The sequence below is a fragment of the Cyclopterus lumpus genome, chromosome 2 (genome assembly GCF_009769545.1).
Source record: "Cyclopterus lumpus isolate fCycLum1 chromosome 2, fCycLum1.pri, whole genome shotgun sequence".
NCBI lineage: Eukaryota > Metazoa > Chordata > Actinopteri > Perciformes > Cyclopteridae > Cyclopterus > Cyclopterus lumpus.
The window spans coordinates 2,537,362-2,563,498 of record NC_046967.1 but is presented as its reverse complement, the minus strand read 5'-3'; the positions used below and the strand labels follow the sequence as shown (position 1 = coordinate 2,563,498).

Sequence of the window (26,137 nt, the reverse complement as noted above, 5' to 3'; positions counted from 1 at the left end):
CAGAGTCTCCAGACTACAATGTGGACTCTCCAGAAAACCACTCAGCAGCTTCAAGTCTGAATCCTGCAGCTGGTTTACACTCAGATCCAGTTTTCTCAGACTGGAGGGGTTTGACTTCAGAGCTGATCCCAGAGAAGAACAGCCTTCCTTTGAGATCTGACAGTCTGACAGACTGAAAACACACAAAACAACACACAGAGTTTATCATATCAATACACAATGAATCATTATTTACATCATTAACATGAGTGGCTTTCATTTTGGTTTCATCTTCTTTTGTAAACAGACATGTTGTTAAAATCATGTCCCTGTAAGAAGAAGAAATGATGATAGAAACAATCTGTTCATAATCAATCAGATGTGATCAGGTTTTAAATGGTGAACTCCACTTCACAAGGTTTCCTGCAGCTGGTAGCAGACGTGTAGAAGCAGCTTACGGCAGGAGGAGTCATGACTTGTTTCATATATGAGATATATATATATATATATATATATATATATATATATATATATATATATATATATATATATATAGATAGATAGATAGATAGATAGATAGATAGATATATATATATAGATATATATATATATACATATATATATATATATGTATATATATATATATCTATATATATAGATATATATATATATAGATATATATATATATATATATATATATATATATAGATATAGATATAGATATATAGATCTATATATATATATATATATATATATATATATATATATATATATATATCCATCAGCAGCATGAAGCCAGACAAGTTGTACATTTCATGATTGTATATCAACGTATTCAATTAAAATTCAGCGAGGTCCAGTTAGAGAGAACTTCCTCATTAAAGGTCCAGAACATCAATGTCAAATATGCGCTCTATGATTTTGTGCCATAAGCATTGAAGTAGCCAACAGTTGTATTAACGTCTGTATGTAGTAAACAACTGACTGTCAAATTAAATAAAGAAAACTAAATTATATAACATCTACAAAATATTTATTATAACAGATTTCCAATTTAACTGGTTTGATTATAAATAATACATACTCTAATAATAAATACATTATCTTCTCTTATTTAAAGTAAAATAAAGGCTGGATTTAAAACAGAAAGCTTTTGAAAAATGTGACTTAAAATAAAGGACTTTATTTTAGAAATAATAATTTAACTGAATTGTCCTGCAGCTTTAAATTCAGTTTATTGGGGCGTCAAGCGTTGTCAATCAAAAGAGCCAAGATATTATATTATTGTTATCTAGAAGGAGAAATGTGTGTGCAGGGACTTCATCTGGTTATGAAACCACTTGTTTCAGCTCATTTCTCTCTGTTCACGTCATTGTTGATCAATTAATTCATGTGATAGATTCTGATCATATTGGGCTTGTAAGAGTTCAGAGAGTCTCGAGCTACCTTGTGCTTGGAAGAAGAAGCTCCGAAGCCAGAGATATATAATAATCATTATTTAATCATAACAAACTAGAGTCATCTGTATACATACATGGTCCAGGCCCGGACGCGCTCACATGGCTTCGCTTCCACAGTCTCCTGACTTAGCCAACAGTTTCTGTCTTGCGTCACCACGTAAGAGACCAAATTCACGTCTCACAATTAGTTTTATTCACAGTCCATTCGCTGAGCTAAGCTCCCATTGGTTAGTGGAGGTATTCATGCAAATACCTTTCAGAGACACAGCATGCTACGCTGACCAGCGAATAAGACATAAGGTTCACACCTGAGGGTTAGTTCCATTGGCCACTTCAAAGAATGCCTCAAATCGATAAACTAGCGGGGTCAAAGATCACACTTCCGGTCAAGGACAGGAAGTTCCCCTTCAGAATAAAACCCTATTATCCTGCCTACAGAATAAAAGCAACATCTCAGGTTTCAATCGGCATCCCTTTAACTACTGTCTAAACAATAAAACATCCATTCATTCCCATGCATCATACAATGAATCATTACATTTGTCATTAACAAACAGAATAATAAAACAGTGATCCTCTCTTATGCTTCATAATACATTCCTCAGAATATTCCTCAAATTAATGATCATATCTTTCTTTATGTATTAATTTAAAACATAACCTCTCTTATCTACATGTGCAAGTGTATATAAAATCCACTACAACTCAACAGGCTCTTAGCTTTATTTATAATTCATGTGTTAGATTCTGATCATATTGGGCTCTTAGCTTTATTTATAATTCATGTGTTAGATTCTGATCATATTGGGCTCTTGGCTTTATTTATAATTCATGTGTTAGATTCTGATCATTTTGGGCTCTTAGGGTACGTTTGCTCCAAAGATCTGAGCTTTGTCTCGTAGCTTCATATCTCTGCTTTAATATCTCTGCTTTAATATCTCTGTTTTAATATCGCTGCTTTAATATCTCTGTTATAATATCGCTGCTTTAATATCTCTGTTTTAATATCTCTTTTTTAATATCGCTGCTTTAATATCTCTGTTTTAATATCTCTGCTTTAATATCGCTGCTTTAAAATCTCTGTTTTAATATCCCTGCTTTAATATCTCTGCTTTAATATCTCTGCTTTAATATCTCTGCTTTAATATCTCTGTTTTAATATCTCTGCTTTAATATCTCTGTTTTAATATCTTTGCTTTAATATCGCTGTTATAATATCGCTGCTTTAATATCTCTGTTTTAATATCTCTGTTTTAATATCGCTGCTTTAGTATCTCTGCTTTAATATCTCTGTTTTAATATCGCTGCTTTAATATCTCTGCTTTAATATCTCTGCTTTAATATCTCTGTTTTAATATCTCTGCTTTAATATCTCTATTTTAATATCTCTGCTTTAATATCGCTGTTATAATATCTCTGTTTTAATATCTCTGTTTTAATATCTCTGCTATAATATCTCTGTTTTAATATCTCTGCTTTAATATCTCTATTTTAATATCTCTGCTTTAATATCGCTGTTATAATATCGCTGCTTTAATATCTCTGTTTTAATATCTCTGCTTTAATATCTCTGTTTTAATATCTCTGCTTTAATATCGCTGTTATAATATCGCTGCTTTATTATCTCTTTTTTAATATCTCTGTTTTAATATATCTGCTTTAGTATCTCTGCTTTAATATCTCTGTTTTAATATCTCTGCTTTAATATCACAGCTTTAATATCTCTGTTTTAATATCTCTGCTTTAATATCTCTGTTTTAATAACTCAGCTTTAATATCTCTGTTTTAATATCTCTGCTTTATTATCCCTGCTTTAATATCTCTGCTTTAATATCTCTGAACGTGAGACATGCTGCTGTTGAACTGGTTGTGGGAACAATAAACATAACAGAGTCCATTCGTGGTTAAGCTCTGGTTAAGATGTCCACATTTCTCTTTTTGGAACTTCTCTGACTCGCGTACTTTTTCCATCTTTCGGGTCTCCTGTCGCTCCCGTGTGAGTGAATATGGCACTCGAGTCGAGGGCGGGGCTTATCTGAATACACATGTGTGATTGGCCGAGTAGCATCACGTGAGATGATTTACAACGCGTGTAATTGGCCGCTGTGTTTCCTGGACCGCTGAAGGAGAGCCGTAAAGACTAGAAGAGCTGAGCCGGTGAAATAGAAGTGACTTGTGAAAATGTAATAAATCTCAATTATCTATCGGTTTTCGGTCCAGAGAAAAAGGGGTCTGGGTCTGGACCGCGGTCCACCTGTTAGTGACCCCTGGTCTAGAGGATGACATGCAGACAACGAGGCAGCTGATGTGAAGTGGAACATATTACCAGAACATGTAACACTTGATGGATCAATACGTAGATCAATCAAATAGTTATTGATTAAACATGAAGGTGCTACACTAGCAGCAGACAGTGAACCCACCTCAGAGTCTCCAGACTACAATGTGGACTCTCCAGAAAACCACTCAGCAGCTTCACTCCTGAATCCTGCAGCTGGTTTCCACTCAGATCCAGTTCTCTCAGACTGGAGGGGTTTGACTTCAGAGCTGATCCCAGAGAAGAACAGCCTTCCTTTGAGATCTTACACCATGACAGACTGAAAACACACAAAACAACACACAGAGTTTATCATATCAATACACAATGAATCATTATTTACATCATTAACATGAGTGGCTTTCATTTTGGTTTCATCTTCTTTTGTAAACAGACATGTTGTTAAAATCATGTCCCTGTAAGAAGAAGAAATGATGATAGAAACAATCTGTTCATAATCAATCAGATGTGATCAGGTTTTAAATGGTGAACTCCACTTCACAAGGTTTCCTGCAGCTGGTAGCAGACGTGTAGAAGCAGCTTACGGCAGGAGGAGTCATGACTTGTTTCATATATGGAGATATATATATATATATATATATATATATATATCTATCTATCTATCTATCTATCTATCTATCTATCTATCTATCTATCTATTTATCTATCTATCTATCTATCTATCTATCTATCTATCTATCTATCTATCTATCTATCTATCTATCTATCTATCTATATATATATATATATATATATAGATAGATAGATAGATAGATAGATAGATAGATAGATATATATAGATATATAGATATATATATCTATATATCTATATATATATATATATATATATATATATATATATATATATATATATATATATATATATATATATATATATATATCCATCAGCAGCATGAAGCCAGACAAGTTGTACATTTCATGATTGTACATCAGGGTATTCAATTAAAATTCAGCGAGGTCCAGTTAGAGAGAACTTCCTCATTAAAGGTCCAGAACATCAATGTCAAATATGCGCTCTATGATTTTGTGCCATAAGCATTGAAGTAGCCAACAGTTGTATTAACGTCTGTATGTAGTAAACAACTGACTGTCAAATTAAATAAAGAAAACTAAATTATATAACATCTACAAAATATTTATTGTAACAGATTTCCAATTTAACTGGATTGATTATAAATAATACATACTCTAATAATAAATACATTATCTTCTCTTATTTAAAGTAAAACAAAGGCTGGATTTAAAACAGAAAGCTTTTGAAAAATGTGACTTAAAATAAAGGACTTTATTTTAGAAATAATAATTTAACTGAATTGTCCTGCAGCTTTAAATTCAGTTTATTGGGGCGTCAAGCGATGTCAATCAAAAGAGCCAAGATATTATATTATTGTTATCTAGAAGGAGAAATGTGTGTGCAGGGACTTCATCTGGTTATGAAACCACTTGTTTCAGCTCATTTCTCTCTGTTCACGTCATTGTTGATCAATTAATTCATGTGTTAGATTCTGATCATATTGGGCTCTTAGCTTTATTTATAATTCATGTGTTAGATTCTGATCATTTTGGGCTCTTAGGGTACGTTTGCTCCAAAGATCTGAGCTTTGTCTCGCAGCTTCATATCTCTGATTTAAAATCTCTGCTTTAATATCTCTGCTTTAATATCTCTGCTTTAATATCTCTGTTTTAATATCTCTGCTTTAATATCGCTGCTTTGATATCGCTGCTTTAATATCTCTGCTTTAATATCGCTGCTTTAATATCTCTGCTTTAATATCTCTGCTTTAATATCGCTGCTTTAATATCTCTGTTTTAATATCTCTGCTTTAATATCGCTGTTATAATATCGCTGCTTTAATATCTCTGCTTTAATATCGCTGTTACAATATCGCTGCTTTAATATTGCTGCTTTAATATCTCTGCTTTAATATCTCTGCTTTAGTATCTCTGCTTTAATATCTCTGCTTTAATATCGCTGCTTTGATATCGCTGCTTTAATATCTCTGCTTTAATATCTCTGCTTTAATATCTCTGTTTCAATATCGCTGTTATAATATCTCTGTTTTAATATCTCTGCTTTAATATCTCTGTTTTATTATCTCTGCTTTAATATCGCTGCTTTAATATCGCTGCTTTAATATCTCTGCTTTAATATCGCCGCTTTAATATCTCTGCTTTAATATCTCTGTTTTAATATCGCTGCTTTAATATCTCTGTTTTAATATCTCTGCTTTAATATCGCTGTTATAATATCGCTGCTTTAATAACTCTGCTTTAATATCTCTGTTTTAATATCTCTGCTATAATATTGCTGCTTTAATATCGCTGCTTTAATATCGCTGCATTAATATCTCTGTTTTAATATCTCTGCTTTAATATCTCCGCTTTATTATCTCTGTTTTAATATCTCTGTTTTAATATCTCTGTTTTAATATCTCTGCTTTAATATCTCTGTTTTAATATCTCTGCTTTAATATCGCTGCTTTAATATCTCTGTTTTAATATCTCTGTTTTAATATCTCTGTTTTAATATCTCTGCTTTAATATCTCTGCTTTAATATATCTTCTTTAATATCTCTGCTTTAATATCTCTGTTTTAATATCTCTAATAACTCTGTTTTAATATCGCTGCTTTAATATCTCTGCTTTAATATCTCTGCTTTAATATCTCTGAACGTGAGACATGCTGCTGTTGAACTGGTTGTGGGAACAATAAACATAACAGAGTCCATTCGTGGTTAAGCTCTGGTTAAGATGTCCACATTTCTCTTTTTGGAACTTCTCTGACTCGCGTACTTTTTCCATCTTTCGGGTCTCCTGTCGCTCCCGTGTGAGTGAATATGGCACTCGAGTCGAGGGCGGGGCTTATCTGAATACACATGTGTGATTGGCCGAGTAGCATCACGTGAGATGATTTACAACGCGTGTAATTGGCCGCTGTGTTTCCTGGACCGCTGAAGGAGAGCCGTAAAGACTAGAAGAGCTGAGCCGGTGAAATAGAAGTGACTTGTGAAAATGTAATAAATCTCAATTATCTATCGGTTTTCGGTCCAGAGAAAAAGGGGTCTGGGTCTGGACCGCGGTCCACCTGTTAGTGACCCCTGGTCTAGAGGATGACATGCAGACAACGAGGCAGCTGATGTGAAGTGGAACATATTACCAGAAAATGTAACACTTGATGGATCAATACGTAGATCAATCAAATAGTTATTGATTAAACATGAAGGTGCTACACTAGCAGCAGACAGTGAACCCACCTCAGAGTCTCCAGACTACAATGTGGACTCTCCAGAAAACCACTCAGCAGCTTCACTCCTGAATCCTGCAGCTGGTTTCCACTCAGATCCAGTTCTCTCAGACTGGAGGGGTTTGACTTCAGAGCTGATCCCAGAGAAGAACAGCCTTCCTTTGAGATCTTACAGTCTGACAGACTGAAAACACACAAAACAACACACAGAGTTTATCATATCAATACACAATGAATCATTATTTACATCATTAACATGAGTGGCTTTCATTTTGGTTTCATCTTCTTTTGTAAACAGACATGTTGTTAAAATCATGTCCCTGTAAGAAGAAGAAATGATGATAGAAACAATCTGTTCATAATCAATCAGATGTGATCAGGTTTTAAATGGTGAACTCCACTTCACAAGGTTTCCTGCAGCTGGTAGCAGACGTGTAGAAGCAGCTTACGGCAGGAGGAGTCATGACTTGTTTCATATATGAGATATATATATATATATATATATATATATATATATATATATATATATATATATATATATATAGATAGATAGATAGATAGATAGATAGATAGATATATATATATAGATATATATATATATATACATATATATATATATATATGTATATATATATATATCTATATATATAGATATATATATATATAGATATATATATATATATATATATATATATATATATAGATATAGATATAGATATATAGATCTATATATATATATATATATATATATATATATATATATATATATATATATATATATATATCCATCAGCAGCATGAAGCCAGACAAGTTGTACATTTCATGATTGTATATCAACGTATTCAATTAAAATTCAGCGAGGTCCAGTTAGAGAGAACTTCCTCATTAAAGGTCCAGAACATCAATGTCAAATATGCGCTCTATGATTTTGTGCCATAAGCATTGAAGTAGCCAACAGTTGTAATAACGTCTGTATGTAGTAAACAACTGACTGTCAAATTAAATAAAGAAAACTAAATTATATAACATCTACAAAATATTTATTATAACAGATTTCCAATTTAACTGGTTTGATTATAAATAATACATACTCTAATAATAAATACATTATCTTCTCTTATTTAAAGTAAAATAAAGGCTGGATTTAAAACAGAAAGCTTTTGAAAAATGTGACTTAAAATAAAGGACTTTATTTTAGAAATAATAATTTAACTGAATTGTCCTGCAGCTTTAAATTCAGTTTATTGGGGCGTCAAGCGTTGTCAATCAAAAGAGCCAAGATATTATATTATTGTTATCTAGAAGGAGAAATGTGTGTGCAGGGACTTCATCTGGTTATGAAACCACTTGTTTCAGCTCATTTCTCTCTGTTCACGTCATTGTTGATCAATTAATTCATGTGATAGATTCTGATCATATTGGGCTCTTAGCTTTATTTATAATTCATGTGTTAGATTCTGATCATATTGGGCTCTTGGCTTTATTTATAATTCATGTGTTAGATTCTGATCATATTGGGCTCTTAGCTTTATTTATAATTCATGTGTTAGATTCTGATCATATTGGGCTCTTGGCTTTATTTATAATTCATGTGTTAGATTCTGATCATATTGGGCTCTTAGCTTTATTTATAATTCATGTGTTAGATTCTGATCATATTGGGCTCTTAGGGTACGTTTGCTCCAAAGATCTGAGCTTTGTCTCGTAGCTTCATATCTCTGATTTAATATCTCTTTTTTAATATCGCTGCTTTAATATCTCTGCTTTAATATCTCTGCTTTAATATCGCTGCATTAATATCTCTGTTTTAATATCTCTGCTTTAATATCTCTGTTTTAATATCTCTGTTATAATATCTCTGCTTTAATATCTCTGCTTTAATATTGCTGCATTAATATCTCTGTTTTAATATCTCTGCTTTAATATCTCTGTTTTAATATCTCTGCTATAATATCGCTGCTTTAATATCGCTGCTTTAATATCTCTGCTTTAATATCTCTGCTTTAATATCTCTGCTTTAATATCTCTGCTTTAATATCTCTGAACGTGAGACATGCTGCTGTTGAACTGGTTGTGGGAACAATAAACATAACTGAGTCCATTCGTGGTTAAGCTCTGGTTAAGATGTCCACATTTCTCTTTTTGGAACTTCTCTGACTTGCGTACTTTTCCATCTTTCGGGTCTCCTGTCGCTCCCGTGTGAGTGAATATGGCACTCCAGTCGAGGGCGGGGCTTATCTGAATACACATGTGTGATTGGCCGAGTAGCATCACGTGAGATGATTTACAACGCGTGTAATTGGCCGCTGTGTTTCCTGGACCGCTGAAGGAGAGCCGTAAAGACTAGAAGAGCTGAGCCGGTGAAATAGAAGTGACTTGTGAAAATGTAATAAATCTCAATTATCTATCGGTTTTCGGTCCAGAGAAAAAGGGGTCTGGGTCTGGACCGCGGTCCACCTGTTAGTGACCCCTGGTCTAGAGGATGACATGCAGACAACGAGGCAGCTGATGTGAAGTGGAACATATTACCAGAAAATGTAACACTTGATGGATCAATACGTAGATCAATCAAATAGTTATTGATTAAACATGAAGGTGCTACACTAGCAGCAGACAGTGAACCCACCTCAGAGTCTCCAGACTACAATGTGGACTCTCCAGAAAACCACTCAGCAGCTTCACTCCTGAATCCTGCAGCTGGTTTCCATTCAGATCCAGTTTTCTCAGACTGGAGGGGTTTGACTTCAGAGCTGATCCCAGAGAAGAACAGCCTTCCTTTGAGATCTGACACCATGACAGACTGAAAACACACAAAACAACACACAGAGTTTATCATATCAATACACAATGAATCATTATTTACATCATTAACATGAGTGGCTTTCATTTTGGTTTCATCTTCTTTTGTAAACAGACATGTTGTTAAAATCATGTCCCTGTAAGAAGAAGAAATGATGATAGAAACAATCTGTTCATAATCAATCAGATGTGATCAGGTTTTAAATGGTGAACTCCACTTCACAAGGTTTCCTGCAGCTGGTAGCAGACGTGTAGAAGCAGCTTACGGCAGGAGGAGTCATGACTTGTTTCATATATGGAGATATATATATATATATATATATATATATATATCTATCTATCTATCTATCTATCTATCTATCTATCTATCTATCTATCTATCTATTTATCTATCTATCTATCTATCTATCTATCTATCTATCTATCTATCTATCTATCTATCTATCTATCTATCTATATATATATATATATATATATAGATAGATAGATAGATAGATAGATAGATAGATAGATATATATAGATATATAGATATATATATCTATATATCTATATATATATATATATATATATATATATATATATATATATATATATATATATATATATATATATATATATATATCCATCAGCAGCATGAAGCCAGACAAGTTGTACATTTCATGATTGTACATCAGGGTATTCAATTAAAATTCAGCGAGGTCCAGTTAGAGAGAACTTCCTCATTAAAGGTCCAGAACATCAATGTCAAATATGCGCTCTATGATTTTGTGCCATAAGCATTGAAGTAGCCAACAGTTGTATTAACGTCTGTATGTAGTAAACAACTGACTGTCAAATTAAATAAAGAAAACTAAATTATATAACATCTACAAAATATTTATTGTAACAGATTTCCAATTTAACTGGATTGATTATAAATAATACATACTCTAATAATAAATACATTATCTTCTCTTATTTAAAGTAAAACAAAGGCTGGATTTAAAACAGAAAGCTTTTGAAAAATGTGACTTAAAATAAAGGACTTTATTTTAGAAATAATAATTTAACTGAATTGTCCTGCAGCTTTAAATTCAGTTTATTGGGGCGTCAAGCGATGTCAATCAAAAGAGCCAAGATATTATATTATTGTTATCTAGAAGGAGAAATGTGTGTGCAGGGACTTCATCTGGTTATGAAACCACTTGTTTCAGCTCATTTCTCTCTGTTCACGTCATTGTTGATCAATTAATTCATGTGTTAGATTCTGATCATATTGGGCTCTTAGCTTTATTTATAATTCATGTGTTAGATTCTGATCATTTTGGGCTCTTAGGGTACGTTTGCTCCAAAGATCTGAGCTTTGTCTCGCAGCTTCATATCTCTGATTTAAAATCTCTGCTTTAATATCTCTGCTTTAATATCTCTGCTTTAATATCTCTGTTTTAATATCTCTGCTTTAATATCGCTGCTTTGATATCGCTGCTTTAATATCTCTGCTTTAATATCGCTGCTTTAATATCTCTGCTTTAATATCTCTGCTTTAATATCTCTGCTTTAATATCTCTGTTTTAATATCTCTGCTTTAATATCGCTGTTATAATATCGCTGCTTTAATATCTCTGCTTTAATATCGCTGTTACAATATCGCTGCTTTAATATTGCTGCTTTAATATCTCTGCTTTAATATCTCTGCTTTAGTATCTCTGCTTTAATATCTCTGCTTTAATATCTCTGCTTTAATATCTCTGCTTTAATATCTCTGCTTTAATATCTCTGCTTTAATATCTCTGTTTCAATATCGCTGTTATAATATCTCTGTTTTAATATCTCTGCTTTAATATCTCTGTTTTATTATCTCTGCTTTAATATCGCTGCTTTAATATCGCTGCTTTAATATCTCTGCTTTAATATCTCTGTTTTAATATCTCTGCTTTAATATCTCTGTTTTAATATCGCTGCTTTAATATCTCTGTTTTAATATCTCTGCTTTAATATCGCTGTTATAATATCGCTGCTTTAATAACTCTGCTTTAATATCTCTGCTTTAATATCTCTGCTATAATATTGCTGCTTTAATATCGCTGCTTTAATATCGCTGCATTAATATCTCTGTTTTAATATCTCTGCTTTAATATCTCCGCTTTATTATCTCTGTTTTAATATCTCTGTTTTAATATCTCTGTTTTAATATCGCTGCTTTAATATCTCTGTTTTAATATCTCTGCTTTAATATCGCTGCTTTAATATCTCTGTTTTAATATCTCTGTTTTAATATCTCTGTTTTAATATCTCTGCTTTAATATCTCTGCTTTAATATATCTTCTTTAATATCTCTGCTTTAATATCTCTGTTTTAATATCTCTAATAACTCTGTTTTAATATCGCTGCTTTAATATCTCTGCTTTAATATCTCTGCTTTAATATCTCTGAACGTGAGACATGCTGCTGTTGAACTGGTTGTGGGAACAATAAACATAACAGAGTCCATTCGTGGTTAAGCTCTGGTTAAGATGTCCACATTTCTCTTTTTGGAACTTCTCTGACTCGCGTACTTTTTCCATCTTTCGGGTCTCCTGTCGCTCCCGTGTGAGTGAATATGGCACTCGAGTCGAGGGCGGGGCTTATCTGAATACACATGTGTGATTGGCCGAGTAGCATCACGTGAGATGATTTACAACGCGTGTAATTGGCCGCTGTGTTTCCTGGACCGCTGAAGGAGAGCCGTAAAGACTAGAAGAGCTGAGCCGGTGAAATAGAAGTGACTTGTGAAAATGTAATAAATCTCAATTATCTATCGGTTTTCGGTCCAGAGAAAAAGGGGTCTGGGTCTGGACCGCGGTCCACCTGTTAGTGACCCCTGGTCTAGAGGATGACATGCAGACAACGAGGCAGCTGATGTGAAGTGGAACATATTACCAGAAAATGTAACACTTGATGGATCAATACGTAGATCAATCAAATAGTTATTGATTAAACATGAAGGTGCTACACTAGCAGCAGACAGTGAACCCACCTCAGAGTCTCCAGACTACAATGTGGACTCTCCAGAAAACCACTCAGCAGCTTCACTCCTGAATCCTGCAGCTGGTTTCCACTCAGATCCAGTTCTCTCAGACTGGAGGGGTTTGACTTCAGAGCTGATCCCAGAGAAGAACAGCCTTCCTTTGAGATCTTACAGTCTGACAGACTGAAAACACACAAAACAACACACAGAGTTTATCATATCAATACACAATGAATCATTATTTACATCATTAACATGAGTGGCTTTCATTTTGGTTTCATCTTCTTTTGTAAACAGACATGTTGTTAAAATCATGTCCCTGTAAGAAGAAGAAATGATGATAGAAACAATCTGTTCATAATCAATCAGATGTGATCAGGTTTTAAATGGTGAACTCCACTTCACAAGGTTTCCTGCAGCTGGTAGCAGACGTGTAGAAGCAGCTTACGGCAGGAGGAGTCATGACTTGTTTCATATATGAGATATATATATATATATATATATATATATATATATATATATATATATATATATATATATAGATAGATAGATAGATAGATAGATAGATAGATATATATATATAGATATATATATATATATACATATATATATATATATATGTATATATATATATATCTATATATATAGATATATATATATATATATATATATATATATATATATATATATATATATATATATATATAGATATAGATATATAGATCTATATATATATATATATATATATATATATATATATATATATATATATATATATATATATCCATCAGCAGCATGAAGCCAGACAAGTTGTACATTTCATGATTGTATATCAACGTATTCAATTAAAATTCAGCGAGGTCCAGTTAGAGAGAACTTCCTCATTAAAGGTCCAGAACATCAATGTCAAATATGCGCTCTATGATTTTGTGCCATAAGCATTGAAGTAGCCAACAGTTGTAATAACGTCTGTATGTAGTAAACAACTGACTGTCAAATTAAATAAAGAAAACTAAATTATATAACATCTACAAAATATTTATTATAACAGATTTCCAATTTAACTGGTTTGATTATAAATAATACATACTCTAATAATAAATACATTATCTTCTCTTATTTAAAGTAAAATAAAGGCTGGATTTAAAACAGAAAGCTTTTGAAAAATGTGACTTAAAATAAAGGACTTTATTTTAGAAATAATAATTTAACTGAATTGTCCTGCAGCTTTAAATTCAGTTTATTGGGGCGTCAAGCGTTGTCAATCAAAAGAGCCAAGATATTATATTATTGTTATCTAGAAGGAGAAATGTGTGTGCAGGGACTTCATCTGGTTATGAAACCACTTGTTTCAGCTCATTTCTCTCTGTTCACGTCATTGTTGATCAATTAATTCATGTGATAGATTCTGATCATATTGGGCTCTTAGCTTTATTTATAATTCATGTGTTAGATTCTGATCATATTGGGCTCTTGGCTTTATTTATAATTCATGTGTTAGATTCTGATCATATTGGGCTCTTAGCTTTATTTATAATTCATGTGTTAGATTCTGATCATATTGGGCTCTTGGCTTTATTTATAATTCATGTGTTAGATTCTGATCATATTGGGCTCTTAGCTTTATTTATAATTCATGTGTTAGATTCTGATCATATTGGGCTCTTAGGGTACGTTTGCTCCAAAGATCTGAGCTTTGTCTCGTAGCTTCATATCTCTGATTTAATATCTCTTTTTTAATATCGCTGCTTTAATATCTCTGCTTTAATATCTCTGCTTTAATATCGCTGCATTAATATCTCTGTTTTAATATCTCTGCTTTAATATCTCTGTTTTAATATCTCTGTTATAATATCTCTGCTTTAATATCTCTGCTTTAATATTGCTGCATTAATATCTCTGTTTTAATATCTCTGCTTTAATATCTCTGTTTTAATATCTCTGCTTTAATATCGCTGCTTTAATATCGCTGCTTTAATATCTCTGCTTTAATATCTCTGCTTTAATATCTCTGCTTTAATATCTCTGCTTTAATATCTCTGAACGTGAGACATGCTGCTGTTGAACTGGTTGTGGGAACAATAAACATAACTGAGTCCATTCGTGGTTAAGCTCTGGTTAAGATGTCCACATTTCTCTTTTTGGAACTTCTCTGACTTGCGTACTTTTCCATCTTTCGGGTCTCCTGTCGCTCCCGTGTGAGTGAATATGGCACTCCAGTCGAGGGCGGGGCTTATCTGAATACACATGTGTGATTGGCCGAGTAGCATCACGTGAGATGATTTACAACGCGTGTAATTGGCCGCTGTGTTTCCTGGACCGCTGAAGGAGAGCCGTAAAGACTAGAAGAGCTGAGCCGGTGAAATAGAAGTGACTTGTGAAAATGTAATAAATCTCAATTATCTATCGGTTTTCGGTCCAGAGAAAAAGGGGTCTGGGTCTGGACCGCGGTCCACCTGTTAGTGACCCCTGGTCTAGAGGATGACATGCAGACAACGAGGCAGCTGATGTGAAGTGGAACATATTACCAGAAAATGTAACACTTGATGGATCAATACGTAGATCAATCAAATAGTTATTGATTAAACATGAAGGTGCTACACTAGCAGCAGACAGTGAACCCACCTCAGAGTCTCCAGACTACAATGTGGACTCTCCAGAAAACCACTCAGCAGCTTCACTCCTGAATCCTGCAGCTGGTTTCCATTCAGATCCAGTTTTCTCAGACTGGAGGGGTTTGACTTCAGAGCTGATCCCAGAGAAGAACAGCCTTCCTTTGAGATCTGACACCATGACAGACTGAAAACACACAAAACAACACACAGAGTTTATCATATCAATACACAATGAATCATTATTTACATCATTAACATGAGTGGCTTTCATTTTGGTTTCATCTTCTTTTGTAAACAGACATGTTGTTAAAATCATGTCCCTGTAAGAAGAAGAAATGATGATAGAAACAATCTGTTCATAATCAATCAGATGTGATCAGGTTTTAAATGGTGAACTCCACTTCACAAGGTTTCCTGCAGCTGGTAGCAGACGTGTAGAAGCAGCTTACGGCAGGAGGAGTCATGACTTGTTTCATATATATATATATATATATATATATATATATATATATATATATATATATATATATATAACCATCAGCAGCATGAAGCCAGACAAGTTGTACATTTCATGATTGTATATCAGGGTATTCAATTAAAATTCAGCGAGGTCCAGTTAGAGAGAACTTCCTCATTAAAGGTCCAGAACATCAATGTCAAATATGCGCTCTATGATTTTGTGCCATAAGCATTGAAGTAGCCAACAGTTGTATTAACGTCTGTATGTAGTAAACAACTGACTGTCAAATTAAATAAAGAAAACTAAATTATATAACATCTACAAAATATTTAATATAACAGATTTCCAATTTAACTGGATTGATTATAAATATGACATACTCTAATAATAAATACATTATCTTCTCTTATTTAAAGTAAAATAAAGGCTGGATTTAAAACAGAAAGCTTTTGAAAAATGTGACTTAAAATAAAGGACTTTATTTTAGAAATAATAATTTAACTGAATTGTCCTGCAGCTTTAAATTCAGTTTATTGGGGCGTCAAGCGTTGTCAATCAAAAGAGCCAAGATATTATATTATTGTTATCTAGAAGCAGAAATGTGTGTGCAGGGACTTCATCTGGTTATGAAACCACTTGTTTCAGCTCATTTCTCTCTGTTCACATCATTGTTCATCAATTAATTAATGTAATAGATTCTGATCATTTTGGGCTCTTAGCTTTATTTATAATTCATGTGTTAGATTCTGATCATATTGGGCTCTTAGCTTTATTTATAATTCATGTGTTAGATTCTGATCATATTGGGCTCTTAGCTTTATTTATAATTCATGTGTTAGATTCTGATCATTTTGGGCTCTTAGGGTACGTTTGCTCCAAAGATCTGAGCTTTGTCTCGTAGCTTCATATCTCTGATTTAATATCTCTTTTTTAATATCGCTGCTTTAATATCTCTGTTTTAATATCTCTGTTTTAATATCTCTGCTTTAATATCGCTGCATTAATATCTCTGTTTTAATATCTCTGTTATAATATCTCTGCTTTAATATCTCTGCTTTAATATCGCTGCATTAATATCTCTGCTTTAATATCGCTGCATTAATATCTCTGTTTTAATATCTCTGCTATAATATCGCTGCTTTAATATCTCTGCTTTAATATCTCTGCTTTAATATCTCTGCTTTAATATCTCTGCTTTAATATCGCTGCTTTAATATCTCTGTTTTAATATCTCTGTTTTAATATCTCTGTTTTAATATCTCTGCTTTAATATCTCTGCTTTAATATCTCTGAACGTGAGACATGCTGCTGTTGAACTTGTTGTGGGAACAATAAACATAACTGAGTCCATTCGTGGTTAAGCTCTGGTTAAGATGTCCACATTTCTCTTTTTGGAACTTCTCTGACTCGCGTACTTTTCCATCTTTCGGGTCTCCTGTCGCTCCCGTGTGAGTGAATATGGCACTCGAGTCGAGGGCGGGGCTTATCTGAATACACATGTGTGATTGGCCGAGTAGCATCACGTGAGATGATTTACAACGCGTGTAATTGGCCGCTGTGTTTCCTGGACCGCTGAAGGAGAGCCGTAAAGACTAGAAGAGCTGAGCCGGTGAAATAGAAGTGACTTGTGAAAATGTAATAAATCTCAATTATCTATCGGTTTTCGGTCCAGAGAAAAAGGGGTCTGGGTCTGGACCGCGGTCCACCTGTTAGTGACCCCTGGTCTAGAGGATGACATGCAGACAACGAGGCAGCTGATGTGAAGTGGAACATATTACCAGAAAATGTAACACTTGATGGATCAATACGTAGATCAATCAAATAGTTATTGATTAAACATGAAGGTGCTACACTAGCAGCAGACAGTGAACCCACCTCAGAGTCTCCAGACTACAATGTGGACTCTCCAGAAAACCACTCAGCAGCTTCACTCCTAAATCCTGCAGCTGGTTTACACTCAGATCCAGTTTTCTCAGACTGGAGGGGTTTGACTTCAGAGCTGATCCCAGAGAAGAACAGCCTTCCTTTGAGATCTGACAGTCTGACAGACTGAAAACACACAAAACAACACACAGAGTTTATCATATCAATACACAATGAATATATTATTTACATCATTAACATGAGTGGCTTTCATTTTGGTTTCATCTTCTTTTGTAAACAGACATGTTGTTAAAATCATGTCCCTGTAAACACATTTCAAACCCTGATTCCAGTGAAAGAAGTTCTTCCAGCTCTAACAAACTCAAATCAGGACTCAAAGCGTCCTGGTTCCCTGAAAGCAGGAGGGCCAAAAGATCTTCATGTTGGTGGACAAGACATCCACCACTTTGATCCCCAGCAGGATAGTGGCCACTTCTCCATTCAGTTCACAGCATTATTTCCAGATGCATATCAGCAGAGACACCAGTAGACATTGTTCTCCCTCAGTAACATGTTGGGAAACCACCATGAACTCAGTCTATCAGACACTTAGACCACTACATCATCTGTGTGGTAAATCAGCTGATCCTGACCTGAGATGTTCAAGTGCACAGTGTGGACTCTCCAGTCCAGCAGAGAGAAGCTTCACTCCTGAATCCTGCAGCTTGTTGTGACTCAGGTCCAGGTCTTTCAGACTAGAGGACTGGGAGCTGAGGACTGAGGACAGAGCTCCACAGCTTCTCTTTGAGAGTTTACAGCCACTCAGCCTAAGGGAGGAACAGGGATTAATACAAACAAAATGTTCAAAGTGAAACATCAAACCCATTTTGTAATGATAAGGTATCCGTACACAGCTTTGTTGGAGGCTTTGACCACCGGCAGCAGCCTCAGAAGAGCCTCCTCTGAATCAGAGTATTTCTTCAGGTCAAACACCTCCAGATCTTTTTCTGATGACAGTAAGATGAAGACCAGAGCTGACCACTGAGCAAGAGACAGTTTATCTATGGAGAGACGTCCTGATCTCAGGGACTGTTGGATCTCCTCCACCAGAGAACCATCATTCAGTTCATTCAGACAGTGGAACAGATTGATGCTTTTCTCTGGAGAAACATTCTCACTGATCTTCTTCTTGATGTACTGGACTGTTTCCTGATTGGTCAGTGAGCTACTTCCTGTCTGTGTCAGCAGACCTCGTAGGAGAGTCTGATTGGTCTCCAGGGAAAGACCCAGGAGGAAGCGGAGGAACAAGTCCAGGTGTCCATTTGGACTCTGTAAGGCCTTGTCCACAGCACTCTGGTAGAGATGTTTTAGTTTAGGTTCTGCTCTCAATACTTTAGGCCAACCAAGGCCTTTAGGTCTTGGTTGTTTTTCTGCCATCAGGTTGACACCAGAGTTGCTGAAGGTCAGATGGACATGAAGAGCAGCCAGAAACTCCTGAACACTCAGATGGACGAAGCAGAACACCTGGGCCTGGTACAGTCCTCTCTCCTCTCTGAAGATCTGTGTGAACACTCCTGAGTACACTGAGGCTGCTCGGATATCGATGCCACACTCTGTCAGCTCGGATTCATAGAAGATCAGGTTCCCTTTCTGCAGCTGATCAAAAGCCAGTTTTCCCAGAGACTCGGTCATCTTCCTGCTCTCTGGACTCCAGTGTTGATCCGTTTCAGCTCCTCCATCGAACTTGACCTTCTTCACTTTGGACTGAACCACCAGGAAGTGGATGTACATCTCAGTCAGGGTCTTGGGTAGCTCTCCTCCCTCTGTGGTCTTCAACACGTCCTCCAGAACTGTAGCAGTGATCCAACAGAAGACTGGGATGTGGCACATGATGTGGAGGCTACGGGAGGTCTTGATGTGGGAGATGATCCTGCTGGCCTGCTCCTCATCTCTGAACCTCTTCCTGAAGTAGTCCTCCTTCTGTGGGTCAGTGAACCCTCTGACCTCTGTCACCAAGCCAACACAGTCAGGAGGGATCTGATTGGCTGCTGCAGGTCGTGTGGTTATCCAGAGGCGAGCAGAGGGAAGCAGTTTCCCCCTGAAGAGGTTTGTCAGCAGCACATCCACTGAGGTGGATTCTGTGACATCAGTCAGGACCTCATTGTTGTGGAAGTCCAGAGGAAGTCGACACTCATCCAGACCGTCAAAGATGAACACAACCGGGAACTCTTCAAACCTGCAGATTGCTGCTTCTCTGGTTTCAGTGAAGAAGTGATGAACTAGTTCCACCAAGCTGAACTGCTTCTCTTTCAGCACATTCAGCTCTCTGAACGTGAATGGAAACATGAACTGGATGTCCTGGTTGGCTTTGTCTTCAGCCCAGTCCAGAGTGAACTTCTGTGTTAGGACTGTTTTCCCAACCCCAGCCACTCCCTTTGTCATCACTGTTCTGATTGGTTCCTCTCTTCCAGACGAGGCTTTGAAGAGGTCTTCTTGTCTGATGGGTGTTTCTGGTCTGTGTGGTTTCCTGGATGCTGTTTCAATCTGTCTGACCTCGTGCTCCTCATTGACCTCTGCAGTCCCTCCCTCTGTGATGTAGAGCTCTGTGTAGATCTGGTTCAGGAGGGTTGGGTTCCCTGCTTTAGGGATCCCCTCAAACACACACTGGAACTTCTTCTTCAGGTTAGACTTGAGTTCATGTTGGCACACTGCAGCACTAGTTTCTGGAATGACAGAAATCATAGATGAAATTAGTGAGTGGTGGTCTTCTGTTTAATTGTAAAGTCTTTTAAATCCTCTTACTGCTCTGCAGACAGTCAGCCAGCTCCTCCTGCTTCATTCTTCTCAAGAGGTTTAGTGTGATCTTCAGAAATGCTTCCCCGCTGCTCCTCATCTGCTCTTCATCCTCACCGTCCAACACCTCCTCATCTTCCTTCTGACCCGCAGAGCCTTCTGGGTAATCTGGACTGAGGACCTTTTGCATCTTCTTCAGCTCGCTCTTCATAAAGCTGACAATGTTCTTCTCAAGCAGCTGGAACCAAACAATACAAGTGTATTTACATGTATTTATATTTAAAATGGTGTATTGAGGTCGGTTCAAAGCTTTGAAATATCTCCTGAATTTCAGCTTCTAGCTTTCATGTTACATCAAAACTGTAAAAGTTTATATTATTTTAGTATCGTGTTATTATTGTTTTCTCAAGTGTTTTACTACCTAATCTGTGAACAGTGTGTTAATGTAGATTAACAATGCATTCTGGGAAATATTATTGTAAATCTAAGACAATAATACCAACTGACAATGAAAAACAAGCTCAATTTTTCATCTTGACCTCTGATGTCTAAATGTTGACATCAGAGGTCAGAGGAGGTTTAATACATAAGACTCGGGTAGGAACTTAGCTTTAATCCATGTTTCATCAAGTTAGGGCCGAGAATCCCGAAATAACCCAGAACCAAGTAGTATCGAAACTTCTCCAATCAAACGATACCTGAGAACCCTCCTTTTTGTGCTTGCAAGCTTTCCTTGATTTAATGTGTCGTGTGATTGGCCCCCAAACAGCCGTGTGGGTACCTTCCTGCACACTGTTAGCACCGTTAGCTGCTAGACGCTGAGACGTCTGAGCTTGCAGCTAGCAGCTAACTGTGCTATAAGTGTTAACAGAGCTATCCTCGACAGCATAGTGCTTACAGAGCATAGTTTTAACCTCGGGGGTACTTGAAGATGGGTGTTACGCTTCCATGACAACGCAGTCAGGACGGCGTTGTCATTGGTCCTCCTGTATGAGCGCTGTGCACTGTGGTGGTGATTAGCTAGTCAGTGCACACACAAAAGCTCCAAAGGTGAGTTAATCCCCACAGATATATAACTCAGCCATTTAAATTATATTAGGCCTAAAAGATAGACATGGAGGGCGTGGCCTCTTTGATTGACAGGTGTTGCTTCACCTGCCCGTCTAAGCTCCATCAGCGATCCAACTCTTTGACCATCTCTATATTGTATACAGTCTCTGACTCACACACCTTAAATATGGGGTCCAGGTCTCTTGGGATCACTTGGGATCTCTGTTGCTGAACTCTTTGGAGAAAACAAAAGTACAAGTTGTATATTATGTTCTGTCTTAAGGAATCCTGAAATCAAAGGTAAAGGAGAGTCTGATCTCTGCTGATGGATCCTGATAGAAACACAGTAGCCTAATGAAAGCTCACCTTAGTTTAACAGACTGAAGTCCATCTTTGAATGTTAAAGGGCTTCTCATAGACTGGTCACTCTTCATGGACACACAGCTGGGTCCAGGTCCAGGTCCAGGTCTAGTTCCAGGTCCAGGTCCAGGAGAGTCAGCTCTCTGCTGATGGACCCTGACAGAAGCACAGTGCTGATGAATACAAATGTTCAGTAAAATTCTGACAGATTTAGTTTCTTTTGGTTGTAAAAGCTTACCCAAAAGACTGAAGTCCATCTTTGAATGTTAAAGGGGTTATCATAGACTGGTCACTCTTCATGGACACACAGCTGGGTCCAGGTCCAGGTCTAGTTCCAGGTCCAGGTCCAGGTCCAGGAGAGTCAGCTCTCTGCTGATGGACCCTGACAGAAACACAGTGCTGATGAATACAAATGTTCAGTAAAATTCTGACAGATTTAGTTTCTTTTGGTTGTAAAAACTTACCCAAAAGACTGAAGTCCATCTTTGAATGCTAAAGGGGTTATCATAGACTGGTCACTCTTCATGGACACACAGCTGGGTCCAGGTCCAGGTCCAGGTACAGGAGAGTCAGGTCTGTTCAACACAACACACACAGAGCTTAGAGGGTGAATAATGACGGAGGAGTGATGTGACATGGAGAAGAGTCCTGGTCTGTTAGAGATCCAGTGGAGTGATTTTATGTTCACGATTGTCTTTATTAATACACATGCATGCTTCTATAAATGTATATTATGTATATAAAAGTGTTCATCAGCTAGAATGAACACTTGCAGACGTGATGTGTGATTATATACTATCTTAACTCACTGAGTCTCTGGAGGGGGTTGTCTTTTAAAAGTAGGAGGAAAGTCCATAGACTCTTCACTGTTAATGGATACACAACTGGATCCAGGTCCAGGTCCAGGTCCAGGTCCAGGTGAGTCAGGTCTGTTCAACACAACACACAGAGCTTAGAGGGTGAATAATGACGGAGGAGTGATGTGACATGGAGAAGAGTCCTGGTCTGTTAGTGGTCCTGGTCTGTTAGAAGTCCTGGTCTGTTACCGGTCCTGGTCTGTTAGTGGTCTTGGTCTATTAGTGGTCCTGGTCTGTTAGTGGTCTTGGTCTATTAGTGGTCCTGGTCTGTTAGTGGACCTGGTCTGTTAGCGGTCCTGGACTGTTAGAGGCCCTGGTCTGTTAGCGGCCCTGGTCTGTTAGTGGTCCTGGTCTGTTAGAGGTCCTGGTCTGTTAGTGGTCCTGGCCTGTTAGTGGTCCTGGTCTGTTAGAGGTCCTGGTCTGTTAGTGGTCCTGGTCTGTTAGAGGTCCTGGTCTGTTAGTGGTCCTGGTCTGTTAGTGGTCCTGGTCTGTTAGTGGTCCTGGTCTGTTAGAGGTCCTGGTCTGTTAGAGGTCCTGGTCTGTTAGTAGTCCTGGTCTGTTAGAGGTCCTGGTCTGTTAGTGGTACTGGTCTGTTAGTAGTCCTGGTCTGTTAGAGGTCCTGGTCTGTTAGTGGTACTGGTCTGTTAGTGGTCCTGGTCTGTTAGAGGTCCTGGTCTGTTAGAGGTCCTGGTCTGTTAGTAGTCCTGGTCTGTTAGAGGTCCTGGTCTGTTAGAGGTCCTGGTCTGTTAGTAGTCCTGGTCTGTTAGAGGTCCTGGTCTGTTAGTGGTACTGGTCTGTTAGTGGTCCTGGCCTGTTAGTGGTCCTGGTCTGTTAGAGGTCCTGGTCTGTTAGTGGTACTGGTCTGTTAGTGGTCCTGGTCTGTTAGAGGTCCTGGTCTGTTAGAGGTCCTGGTCTGTTAGTAGTCCTGGTCTGTTAGAGGTCCTGGTCTGTTAGTAGTCCTGGTCTGTTAGAGGTCCTGGTCTGTTAGTGGTACTGGTCTGTTAGTGGTCCTGGTCTGTTAGTAGTCCTGGTCTGTTAGAGGTCCTGGTCTGTTAGTGGTCCTGGCCTGTTAGTGGTCCTGGTCTGTTAGAGGTCCTGGTCTGTTAGTGGTCCTGGTCTGTTAGAGGTCCTGGTCTGTTAGTGGTTCTGGTCTGTTAGTGGTCCTGGTCTGTTAGAGGTCCTGGTCTGTTAGTGGTCCTGGTCTGTTAGTGGTCTTGGCCTGTTAGTGGTCCTGGTATGTTAGAGGTCCTGGTCTGTTAGTGGTCCTGGTCTATTAGAGGTCCTGGTCTGTTAGTGGTCCTGGTCTGTTAGTGGTCCTGGTCTGTTAGTGGTCCTGTTCTGTTAGTGGTCCTGGCCTGTTAGTGGTCCTAGTCTGTTAGTGGTCCTGGTCTGTTAGTGGTCCTGGTCTGTTCGAGGTCCTGGTCTGTTAGTGGTCCTGGTCTGTTAGTGGTCCTGGTCTGTTAGTGGTCCTGGTCTGTTAGAGGTCCTGGTCTGTTAGTGGTCCTGGTCTGTTAGTGGTCTTGGCCTGTTAGTGGTCCTGGTCTGTTAGAGGTCCTGGTCTGTTAGTGGTCCTGGTCTGTTAGTGGTCTTGGCCTGTTAGTGGTCCTGGTCTGTTAGTGGTCTTGGCCTGTTAGTGGTCCTGGTCTGTTAGTGGTCTTGGCCTGTTAGTGGTCCTGGTCTGTTAGTGGTCTTGGCCTGTTAGTGGTCCTGGTCTGTTAGAGGTCCTGGTCTGTTAGTGGTCCTGGTCTCACCTCTGAGCTTTGGTCTGGCTGTCATGTTCCCCACACAGAGTGGTTTTAGAGGGAGGGAGTCCCTCCTCTCTGTCCTCCCACTGATTCATAGCAGAGTCCACACCTTCACACAGACACAAACACCTGCTGTCATGACTACGACACTCACGTCACATGACACAAACACTGGAACGCTGTCAAACCGGTTCGGACGCATATTTCATTAAGTTGTCAAACTCAAGTTGGTTCAAGGTTTTAGCTCTTATTTTATTATAAGACGTGCACATCATGTCACTGTCCTTTAACTCAAATATTAATGATAGACTATTATTCGACCTGCAAGCAAAATAAATGATCAGCCAATCAGCATCAGGATCCATTTCTACCGTCCAGTTAAAGAGAGAAAGAACACAAAGTGGTCAAAGTGATCCTGATGATCAGAAATGTCCAGATTCCTCTGGTCGGATTCTCACCTGCTGAACTGACCTCAGGTCAGTTTACAGACACGTTCGCCTTCATGTGTGGAGGAACCTCTGGAGAGAAGAAGCTGCTCATGTCTTCCTGTCAGTCCTGTTGTGTGTGTGCATTTGATCTGAGGACGCCGTCACGCCCCCATCTCTTCAGAGTCCAAGTCCAAAATCAAACTGCGTGACGTCAGAACCAGTCCAACAGGTGTGGATAGTCAAAAGTGAATGATAATGGATGTGTTTCCACTTGTTCAGCACACACAGACTTCCCTTCTGTACTCACACGTTCACAAACAGCTGCTGGTTGTGATTGTCCACCAGCTCGAGCCTCTGATCCATAGACTACAATATGTTCATGTAAACTGTATGTACAGTATTTATACCGTTTATTTACTGAGTAGCACAATTAATTAAATGTTCAACAAACCTTATAAACATGTCTTTATATTAGAAACAATATCATAATATTTCTGATGTAATTAACACTTTATATATAATAAATATTGTACAAATTATAAATGAATACCTTTTTGATTTCCATTTAGGTATTACTGTTACGTGTTGGTACTGTTGATATACATAAAATGGAGAAATGGCCAGCAGCGTAATGCACATATTGCCACAGACAAAATTTGGCATCGTGGGGTTTCTAGTTGTACCGGGCAGATTCTCACGAGACGAGGAGCATCCTACAAAGACTATCTCTGCTTCTGTGGAAACCAAGGAAACAGGTCAGAGGTCAGGGGTCAACCTCAACACATCTGGTATACAGTGTGATGCAACAACTAAGAGAAACAAGCTCCCCTTTCCCAGTTAGACGTACAGTGTCACACAGATCAGGGCAGGTTGTACATTTACTAACACGAGTGCCTGTAAAATATCCACACTAGTGCCAGTACATGGACCTGTGCATGTTGATCATATATGTCAGACTGTCACACATACATGGATGTTGAATGCGCTTCATTACACAGGAAGTCAAGAAACAGGGTTGCACAAGTCATATTAATGTAAACAAACAGCAACCGGGTATTATCCATTCAATATTACAACACATGAATTGCACAGATTAATACAAATGTGTACAAAACTGGAGGGATTTTAAAGCTCAATATTAGTTATGTACAGATGAGCC

The 26,137-nt window shown here is 37.4% G+C and overlaps 1 protein-coding gene across 1 annotated transcript; it reads right to left on the bottom strand.

The window, feature by feature from the left end:
- On the bottom strand, positions 1 to 25,139 carry LOC117746105 (NACHT, LRR and PYD domains-containing protein 12-like; the record flags this gene model as incomplete). Its single annotated transcript, XM_034554964.1, has 17 exons — positions 25,009 to 25,139; positions 24,557 to 24,659; positions 22,758 to 22,877; positions 22,413 to 22,523; positions 22,187 to 22,330; positions 21,955 to 22,104; positions 21,769 to 21,823; positions 20,548 to 20,776; positions 18,656 to 20,468; positions 18,399 to 18,572; positions 17,758 to 17,931; positions 15,433 to 15,606; positions 12,817 to 12,990; positions 9,648 to 9,821; positions 7,032 to 7,205; positions 3,863 to 4,036; positions 1 to 172 (listed from the first exon to the last, which is right to left on the bottom strand). Coding segments are annotated over exons 2-17 (4,101 nt in total), but the record flags the coding sequence as incomplete, so codon positions are not given.
- Between the last annotated feature and the right edge of the window lie 998 nt (positions 25,140 to 26,137).